Source organism: Limulus polyphemus, unplaced genomic scaffold, assembly GCF_000517525.1.
Source record: "Limulus polyphemus unplaced genomic scaffold, Limulus_polyphemus-2.1.2 Scaffold1253, whole genome shotgun sequence".
In the NCBI taxonomy this organism is placed as follows: domain Eukaryota; kingdom Metazoa; phylum Arthropoda; class Merostomata; order Xiphosura; family Limulidae; genus Limulus; species Limulus polyphemus.
Genome location: NW_013666863.1, coordinates 37,406 through 47,798, shown reverse-complemented (window position 1 = coordinate 47,798; position 10,393 = coordinate 37,406). Strand labels below are relative to the sequence as shown.

General features: G+C 33.7%; 1 protein-coding gene across 6 annotated transcripts in view; it reads left to right on the top strand.

Moving 5' to 3' along the window:
- The window catches only part of LOC106462791 (EH domain-binding protein 1-like), a 143,550-nt gene extending 134,586 nt beyond the window's left edge, over positions 1-8,964 (top strand). For all 6 annotated transcript variants that reach the window (XM_022390136.1, XM_013922753.2, XM_022390133.1 and 3 more), the window contains one exon: positions 1,468-8,964. In XM_022390136.1, the coding sequence (XP_022245844.1) occupies positions 1,468-1,546 (79 nt within the window). In that variant the 3' untranslated portion in view covers positions 1,547-8,964. The remainder of the gene's footprint in view (positions 1-1,467) is intronic.
- Positions 8,965-10,393: the final 1,429 nt, after the last annotated feature.

Here is a 10,393-nt window from a genome sequence, read left to right as displayed (position 1 = left end):
ATCGCTGTGCCACTGGGGGGGCTATGAGCTTAGTGGACTACGCTTTAGCTATGAGCATTTTGAGTTATGCATCAGTTATTTTCTGGTTACTTAAGAACTGCATGGCCAAGTGGTTATAGCAGTCGACTCGCAATTTGCGGGTTGGAATCCCCGTCCCACCTAACATGCTTGTCTTTTCAGCCATGGAGATGTTATAATGTGATGGTCAATCCCACTATTCGTTAGTAAAAGAATAGCCTAGGAGTTTGCAGTAGGTGATATTGACTAGCATACTTGCCTCTAGTTTTTCACTGCTGAATCAGGAACGTCTAGCTGAACCAAATTAAAGAACTTTATTTGTTAGTTATGGGTAACTTCTGGAAGTATTGGTCCTTTTCCTCATGAACACTAATGCTGTTAAATCTGCCTATCATGAATTACTCTAAGTGCTGCTCATATGATGAATTATAAATTATCACATTTACAGATAGAGTATAAAAACGACAGTAGTACATTCGACATTAATTCCACTAATACATATTTAACCACAGAAAGATTAGGTGATATTTTTAAAATTATCTTGAGATTTAAAATCGGCATGTTTTATCTGACAGAAAGGAATTCCACCAGGTGAGATAGTTCGCTATCATTATGTCCACCAGATGAAATAGTTCGCTATCATTATGTCCACCAGATGAAATAGTTCGCTATCATTATGTCCACCAGATGAAATAGTTCGCTATCATTATGTCCACCAGATGAAATAGTTCGCTATCATTATGTCCACCAGATGAAATAGTTCGCTATCATAATGTCCACCAGGTGAGATAGTTCGCTATCATAATGTCCACCAGGTGAGATAGTTCGCTATCATTATGTCCACCAGATGAAATAGTTCGCTATCATTATGTCCACCAGATGAAATAGTTCGCTATTATTATGTCCACCAGGTGAGATAGTTCGCTAACATTATGTTGGATATAACAACTCTTAGTTCTCCTTTCCTGTTTACTTACTTGGAATAACAATAAATAAGTCAAATATCTATGCATTTATAGCTAACAGAAGTTAAGCCTACTTACATTACGTTGCAAACACAAATTTTATTCTTTATTGTGCTCATATTTCCTCTACCAAATGTTTACATCTCTTTTCCAGTTTGAGTCTGGCGTGACCTAGTGGTTAGCAGACTCGAATATGGATCCAAAGGTTCATGTTTCGCGTCCTGCCCGTAGAAGAAAAAATCACTCTACGCAACTGGTGGTCGTGGGTGCGTTATAAAAGTGATTCTCAAATCTCACTATTCGATTAATGTTTCCAAAGAGATGTTGATTGGTATTGTTGACTACCTGCCTTCGTCTATTCTATCAGTGCAAAATTACAGAAAGCTAGCTCAGCTATAACCCTTGTTTAGCTTCATTGGAATATCTGAAACAGACTAAATTTTCCCAGTTCAGTTGAAATTAATGTTTTCTTTTTCTCGTATAGGATTGAAGACGATGAAATGGTGGAAAACGCCACCAAGGGTCCCATTCTTCGAGAAGAAAAGAGCTGCTCCATACAGTGAACAGACATTGGTTGTAACGTCCATAAAACTAAAGTTATCTGAACGAAAAAGATTAAGCCAACTCAGTAGTGCCGACGAGAAGGTTTTGTACGTTTAAGAAGGACTACAAAAATATTGACCTGTTCTCGTAATTTGTTCTTTAATTTGGTATTTGAAACTAATTTATAACAACACGAAAGGTTGAACTGTACAGGATGACATTAGTTAAGTAATGACATTTTCCTCTTGAAAGCCCATTGATTGGTGAATATTATAATTTGTTTAAGCGTAGAATGTCTGTATAAAAGTAAATAGAAAATTCGGTCTGTAACTAGCTACTGTTCACATAGTTAACAATATAATAACGGATTCTGCATGCATGTAGTTTAGAACTTATTAGTATATAATATAGTTGAATCTTATCAGGTGTGTCCTACTAGAAACGTCGACACCTGAGGAACTTCACCCCATCACTATCTGTGGGTTACGTGAGATTTTCAAACTGGACTAGCAGTAAATGTTAAGACAGTTGATATTTGAATGTAGTTGACATTATAATATGTGTATGTAACTTCTCATGTGTATGCATTGTATTAGGAATGTTGTTATGTTATTTATCCCGTAGGATTAGGTTATAATCTCTGTTACTGAGTTACGAGTGAGGTTGTACGGTTGAAAAGGTACATAAAGTTAGACAGTCTATTATAGTGAATTTGTCATCGTATATGCTTGGAACGTAAGGTAAACATGCATGTTATGTAAATATATGGATGTCATGATTAAATGTGCAAGTAACGTTTGTTCCAACATTATTTATGAATATTTCAAAAATAAGTCATTATTATAGTATTTCGATGTAATGTATGATCTTTGCAATGTGTCAAAATTATTTTTAAAGATTTGGGAACTAAATGTTTCATTTTAAGAACAGTTTCTTACGGACTATAAATTTGTCAAATGATGTTTTTCTTGGTAAAAAGTATTTGATTATTCGTCCACCTTATGCTTTAAACTTAAAGCTTAGCCCTCAGATTAGGATTAGACCCCTGTATTTGAGTGACTAAACGTTGGGGGGGTGAAGTGCATTAGCTTAGCCACCGGCATTCGGCGATATGAATTAAGGACAAATTCTCCTCTGGCGGCATTGTGTTCAGATTCAGAAACCGTTTCCTAGGTATTGTACTCATTAATCATGCCCAACGCGCCCTATGTGCTTTCCATAGGATGAATTAAGTCTACTTTTAATAAAGAAAAGGCACTGAAGGTGTGGTGATAGGATTACCTTTGTACACTTGACTAACTTTGTTACAAACATAAAACACATATTGCATACAATGTTTGTTTCCAGTTCTTAAAACAAACCAATTATATTTTACTTTGTTTCAAAATACTATTTTACGATGTTGTGATGTTGATTTTAGCTGGCAATATGGTTAATAACATTCAAATCTAGAGTATCAGGACAGAAGCCAGACGTACTGAATGGTTAAGGAATATAACTGTCTTTAACAAGAACAGTGAGTCCATGGAATATACTAGATACCTAAAACTTAAATACAGAATGTATCGGTTTATAACCTGTATAAATCACTTCATTCTTTAGTTATTTAAAGAATCGCGTGTATACATTATCTGTGGATTGAGATTAAATCAAGTGATCAATCGAATTTATTGAGTGAACCAGGTTTCTGTTTATATTAACGTCGGTATCTGACCGCGGTGTGAATTTATATTATGGTTTGAATGGCTTTTGTACATTTTATTTGAAATAAAATTAAAGACTGGTCCGTGTATTTATGGTAAAGGAGGGGCTACGTGAAACGTTTTGTCCAAACTAGTGTTATCATAAAATTAAAGACTGGTCCGTGTATTTATGGTAAAGGAGGGACTACGTGAAACGTTTTGTCCAAACTAGTGTTATCATAAAATCTAATATTAAGATTTTTTCATAGCATATAATAAAGTCATTGTTCGGTGGTATCATGAAGTCTGGTGGTGAGATGTTATTTGTCCTTTCTTATTATGCAGTAATAATTAGTCAGTTTTGTGAAATCTGGTACTATAGTTCATTTCAAAATATTGTTGCAGTCAGTGGTCAGTATTACCTTAAAGTCTGGTAGTAAAATGTAGCGGGTCATTTCAAAATATGTAGTACAGACATTGATCATTTTTCATGAAATCTGGTAGCAAGGCATTTCAGTTCAGGTTTTAACATTATGTCGTATGTCACTGGCCAGTAATCTGTCGTCCAAGTTACTGCACGTTTTTATGTTTTTAATTACTTAGTATTGTGATTGTATAATTAATGTCTGTTTTGTTTATTTAGTAAGATCCTAAAATTAACTTGATCCTACTTTAACAATAACTAATAGAGGCCTTGAGTTACTACTTTCCGTGTATATCAGTTTCATATTAGTATTGCTAAGCTATACGGTAAAACGTGTTGGGTTATTTAGTTTAAATTATCACCTCGTATCGTGTAGATGTTATTAGTTTTCGTAATACAGAAGGCATATTGAATATGTAAATATCCCATGTTAACCACGCAGTTTGGTGTCAAGGTTACAAGTATGATTCTCGATCTCAAAGTGTTTACTGTCAACAAAGTTTAAAACTCGCGTTTTAAAAGTGCTGTGCTAATGTCAAGAACTATTTAAAGACCGTCCTGTGTGGATTAGTTCAAAGAGTTGGTACTAAATAATTGGTATTTATATATAAAATATTCTTATACATATCAGTTTGTGACATATTTAGAAACATCTTATAATTCAGAGGTGTGTGGAGTTTAGAAATGTTTGTCGTGAAGTGGATATAGATTAGTGGATTTTGTTATAGGGGGGGGGGGTTGTTGCATGTTTTATTCATAAATATTATTAATCTTGTATTATCTTGTTTCTGAGATGATCTCCTGTAACCAAGGGCAAATGCTCAGTTGTATCTAAATAGGGCTTAGATATTCTTTGTTGAGAAAAAAAAAAACATAATTAAGTCTACTGACGTGCTTTCATTTCTAAGAAAATAACCAAAAACTAATTTACCAACGTGGTTTCCATATTCCGCTTGTTATTCTTACTCTGGGGTCATATGGGTTGAATAACATGAATCCTGATACCTTAAGAATAATATGAATCATTATATTCAGTGAACCCAGTGAATTTTATTACCTAAAAAAGGGTTTTATAGTAACGTGTGTGTGGCTAGAAATATAAGTAGTTTATATTATGTATGAAGAAGGTAGAACGGAGCGTAAACAACGTTAGTAACTTGTAACTGAAGTATGCTGCAGAAATTAGTGTTATAGTGGACATACGTTAACCTCAAATATTGTAATATTCGACTGAACTTAACTCGTTTGTAAATTTGAAGTGAACAGTTTTGTTTGCTCAGCTGGCCTCAATCTCAACATAATGTTCAACAGAACGTAATCGGTTTTATTTGGTCAACTAACCTCAACCACACGTGTGATGTTCAACAGGACTTAATCAATCTTGATTGTTCAGCTGAACTCAACCAACATGTAATGTTCAACAGGACTTAATCAATCTGGATTGTTCAGCTGAACTCAACCACACGTGTGATGTTCAACAGGACTTAATCAATCTTGATTGTTCAGCTGACCTCAACTAGCATGCAATGTTCAACAGGACTAAGTCAGTCTTGATTGTTCAGCTGAACTCAACCAACATGTAGTGTTCAACAGGACTTAATCAATCTTGATTGTTCAGCTGACCTCAACTAGCATGCAGTGTTCAACAGGACTAAGTCAGTCTTGATTGTTCAGCTGAACTCAACCAACATGTAGTGTTCAACAGGACTTAATCAATCTTGATTGTTCAGCTGACCTCAACCAACATGTAACGTTCAACAAGACTTAATCAGTCTTGATTGTTCAACTGACCTCAATCAACATGTAACGTTCAACAGGACTTAGTCAATCTTGATTGTTCAGCTGAACTCAACCAACATGTAATGTTCAACAAGACTTAATCAGTCTTGATTGTTCAACTGACCTCAATCAACATGTAACGTTCAACAGGACTTAGTCAGTCTTGATTGTTCTGCTGACCTCAACCAACATGTAATGTTCAACAAGACTTAATCAGTCTTGATTGTTCAACTGACCTCAATCAACATGTAACGTTCAACAGGACTTAATCAGTCTTGATTGTTCAACTGACCTCAATCAACATGTAACGTTCAACAGGACTTAGTCAGTCTTGATTGTTCAGCTGACCTCAACCAACATGTAATGTTCAACTGAGCTGAATTTAACTTGTAACGTTTTGTTGGTATGTGTCAAACTTGTAGGACTTATTGCATGACAAGATAAGAATTTATAAATCTCATAACAGATATATTATGTATAACGTTAAGTATCGTATATTCATTAGTGTATGACGCCAGACTGTGTATAAATCTAGAATTATCGCCCTATTCAATTGACCTTTGAAGTGAATGAAACATGTTTCTTGTTAAATATGAACACCATGGTAATTCATGTGTATGCTTTATAAAGTAATGTACGTAGATGATGGTGTAGATATACAGTGCAGGTAACGTAGATGATGTCTAAGTAACAAACTGAACTTTTTGAGTAAGGTAGCACTACTGGAAGATTGTACTATATTTAATGTTTGGGTTCTTATGAGGTAAAAGAGTAACTAACCCCCAAGAATTTTTTTGCTATTTGTTTGTGTTTTTGTATACTTTTATGCGGTGTGTGTGTGCACTGACATCATGCTAACCCCTAAAGTTATTTGCGTCCATAGATTTCAGGGCACGTGTTCAGTATGTACAGCGTTAATATATTTTGTTGCTGACACAACTAGTTAGATAAATATATATTTAAATATTCAAGTTTCCTAGTTGTTGTTGTTTAGTATTCAAGAAATCAATCAACAGAAAAATAAATTAAAACTTTCCAAAAATAGTTTTGAAAATAAATACTTTTATATTTTTCATCTAACGTAACGACCTTTAAGTATGTAAAATATGTGTATATGATTAGGTCACGAATACTATAAAAGACGTGTGTGTATGTATACACTTTGTATCATGGTTTTAGTAAATCTCCCCTGTTCTGGCCAATGGAAAGAGCTGATGCTAGTCATGTGGCTCTGTTTACTTGTTGTATTTTTTATTTATTTTTTTGGTAAACGCTTTGGAAATAAAATGTGTATATTTGTAAGTTATCTCTGAAAATTTCAAATTTTGAAATAAACAAACGGAGCATATATCAGGTTATTAACTATACGCAGAAGTTGCATAGACACAAAAGTATATTGAAACCAAAAGAAACCCGATAATCCTTCTTGAAGGGAAAGTTCGGAATTCACGCCTGAAGACTGCTCTGGATATCATGTTCCTTGCTTTATAAACAAGCTGTCAGTAGTCAATGTTATCGTGTCACTTATCAGGCATATTTGCGCATTCCCCTGATATTGGATTTATAACGATGCTTTTATAGAAATATGATGGTCAGTCGTGGTCACTTCTCGGGTATACAGCCCGGTAATTGGAAGTGACCCGTACGTAGATAAATAAGATTGTTTTCTTTAACAAAACTAAGCTTTAAAAGTTAATAATCACATGTTTACAAGTTGGTTTAATTAATGACTGTTATAAAACTAAACGTTGAAGTCTTAAACCTTAACTCTGACATGTAATTTTATTCATTGTTACCAAAACAGTATCTGAAACCATAGCCCACACGTTGACAAGTGCGATTTCTGACAAATGCTAAACCAGTCTCTGAAACCATAAACCAAACGTTAATAAATACGAGTTTTAACAAATGTTAAACCAAGCTCTGAAACAACGTTAAACAAGTACGATGTTTGACTTATACTTATCTGAGCTCTGAAGCCATGTCACACACTTTAACAAGTACGATTTTTGGCTAACACCAACTGAATTTTACATCTAAGACACACGAATATAAGTAGCATTATTGAGTGATACTGAACTAAATTTTGTATCTAAGATACACACGAAGATAAATAGATTTAATGAGTAATACTAAACTTTGGATCTAAGTAGGATTATTGAAGTTAAAAAACGAAATTTGGAACTATGGCTCACGATTCTCAGTTAAGTTTATTGACATTACTAAACCAAGTTCTTAGTTGATAATTTAGTTTATTTAATTTTAAAAAGTCAGTGTTTCAAGTTGTGACCCACACATGGAAGAGCTATGACTCTAGCGTTGATAATTTAGTTTGTTTAATTTTACAAAGCGTTTCAAGTTGTGACCCACATCTGGAAGAGCTATGACTCTAGCGTTGATAATTTAGTTTGTTTAAATTTACAAAGCGTTTCAAGTTGTGACCCACATCTGGAAGAGCTATGACTCCAGCGTTGATAATTTAGTTTGTTTAATTTTACAAAGCGTTTCAAGTTGTGACCCACATCTGGAAGAGCTATGACTCGTATGTTGACAAGATAATCACTGTGCTTATGAACTTTATTTTCAGCTTGATCTAATCCCACTAATACAGTTTTGAATAACGAGGTCTTTCATAGGTTTCTATTGCTTCTGATCTTTTTTGTTTTATCATTTCCTCCTCATCATTAAGTTTGGAATATAGTTTTGTAACAGGTTATTATGATGTGTGTGTAGAAATAGCTTTTAAAGTGAAAGTAACAAGCTGACACAGCTAAAAACAAAGGCTTTTTAACGATATATTAAACATGTAAAAGATCGATTAAATGTGTTTGTATTTGCTAATCTACAGGTAAAAATGGTTTCTTCGTGACGTGATTCATTATACCTTGATTATGTGTACTAACTAGCCTGTTGTGGTATTTATTGTACTAGAAATCTTAGAGGTAGTTGAATTACCATGTAATGTTTGCACACGATTTGATAGTCTTGGTTGTGCAATTTTATGTCCAAATAATGCTTACGTTAATCATCCAATTTTATGATATGATGAAAACTTTGAAATTAAACTTTTTTTTTTTTTGTAGTTGGCGCTTCAGGACAAATGCTCTTAATGTTGTTTTTACTGGTAAATATAAACTTCACAACTGCTCAATGTTACTTTTATTTCTTATAATGTGATCAGGTATGTACAGAGGGCTCTAAAAATTCTGCAGAAGATAACTTGAAAGCCTATGAAAAACATATATTCAAGGTTTTCTAACAGTTGTAAAGATTACTGGATAACGCTGGTCACATGACTTGTATCGGCTGTGGAAAACCAGTGGATGAGTTGTATCGTAGGTACGGTTTTATCAAACAGTAGGCTTGGTTGTGATCTAAACATTTTATATTACATATGTTATTCGTGATTCAAGATAACGTTTTAGGAATGTTACTACCGTCTATTGTAATTTGTAGAGCTAACCCCCACTATTGTGTGCAGTGTTCAATGAATGGAGATTAATACTCGTCTTACTGAATGGAAATATGACGAATAAAGTTTTGTATATCTTCATTTTAGACTCGTTCAGTTTGTCTTTGTTGTTTTTCATCAGACATTCTCCCACAACCTTGAAATAAAACCATGTAAACAACGTTTTTTAAAGTTAACGTATTGAACATCACCATAGCCCCGTGATTATTTACTCCTGTTTTAGCTAACTGATGAAATCTGAAAGTAAAAAGTGCAGAAGTTAATTAGCGAAGTAGACTGTAGCAGTTAAATTGGAAGATCTGTTAATAGAAGTAAATGTATACATAAATCATCACCCTAGGCATGAGCACGCAAACGTTAGCAAGGAAGACGTAAAGATACTCGTGTTAGTTAACTTTTAAGAGCTGTTAATAAACATTCAGTAGGCATTGACCAACACCGTGACCAATAGCACTTCTCTAAGTTCACTTGTTTAACCTGCTAAAAGATAACAATTAAAATTAGCAGTCATGTGAACATCAGTGTCAATAACAAACAAACATGTAAAAGTCGGGGTCACCTGTGTTGTTGCTACATCGCCACAGGTCAAGTCATAAGACGATAAAATGTTCTGTTTTTTCTCCTATGGTTAATGTACGTTTGTAACAACATCCTGACGTTTTTTTCCTAACTCTTGTAAGTTAAGAGATCACATTAATCACTAAATTTATCTTTAGTTTCAATTATAGTTTGATAGAATGATTGTGTTAAATGTGATACTTGTGTTAAAAAAATTTTTATGAATGTTTCATTGTTCACTGGTATTATTTTACTTTAAACGTTGCCATTAGTAATCATCTGTTGCAGCTCAAATAATGCTCGTGCTACTTTTGATTGGAGCGTGTGATCATCATCATCATGTATACACTAAACCTCTCATGGTACGAGAAGTTAACCTTTTAAGAGGAGTGGGCCTTGTTTTAATCTGTTTTTAATATTTTTAATGCGCAAAGTTTTTAAACGAAATTGGCTTCAATTTTCACGCCTCCTTAAGAATACAATATCTATTAAATATTTTTTTATGATTTCTGGTAGATTTCTTGCTATCAGTAAGAACTGCTGTTTCTAGTACATATATGTTGTGTATAATTACAGTAGACACGTTTGGGTACGGCATCAAAACATTTTACTGCACTTCAAATTCAGATTTCTAAGGATTTTGTTTTATGCAAGTTGCTCTCTAGTAACATTAAAGTACAATTGATAAATATTCAAATACATAGGATGTTGGCTTACAGAATATCATACATAAATAATAATAAGGTTTTGTAGTACTGTTATGAAAATAACGCAGTTTTCTTTGAACCAGATCAAAAACAAAATATCTGAAACTTCAATTGTATCGTACTAAAACAATACTATAAGATTAAGAGTACATTGTGGCTTTCTTCTTTTTGAAACGAAACACGTAAAGGCCTGAAGAAATCTATTAAGTTTGCTGCGTTTTGCTTGTATAAGTGAACAAGAAGCA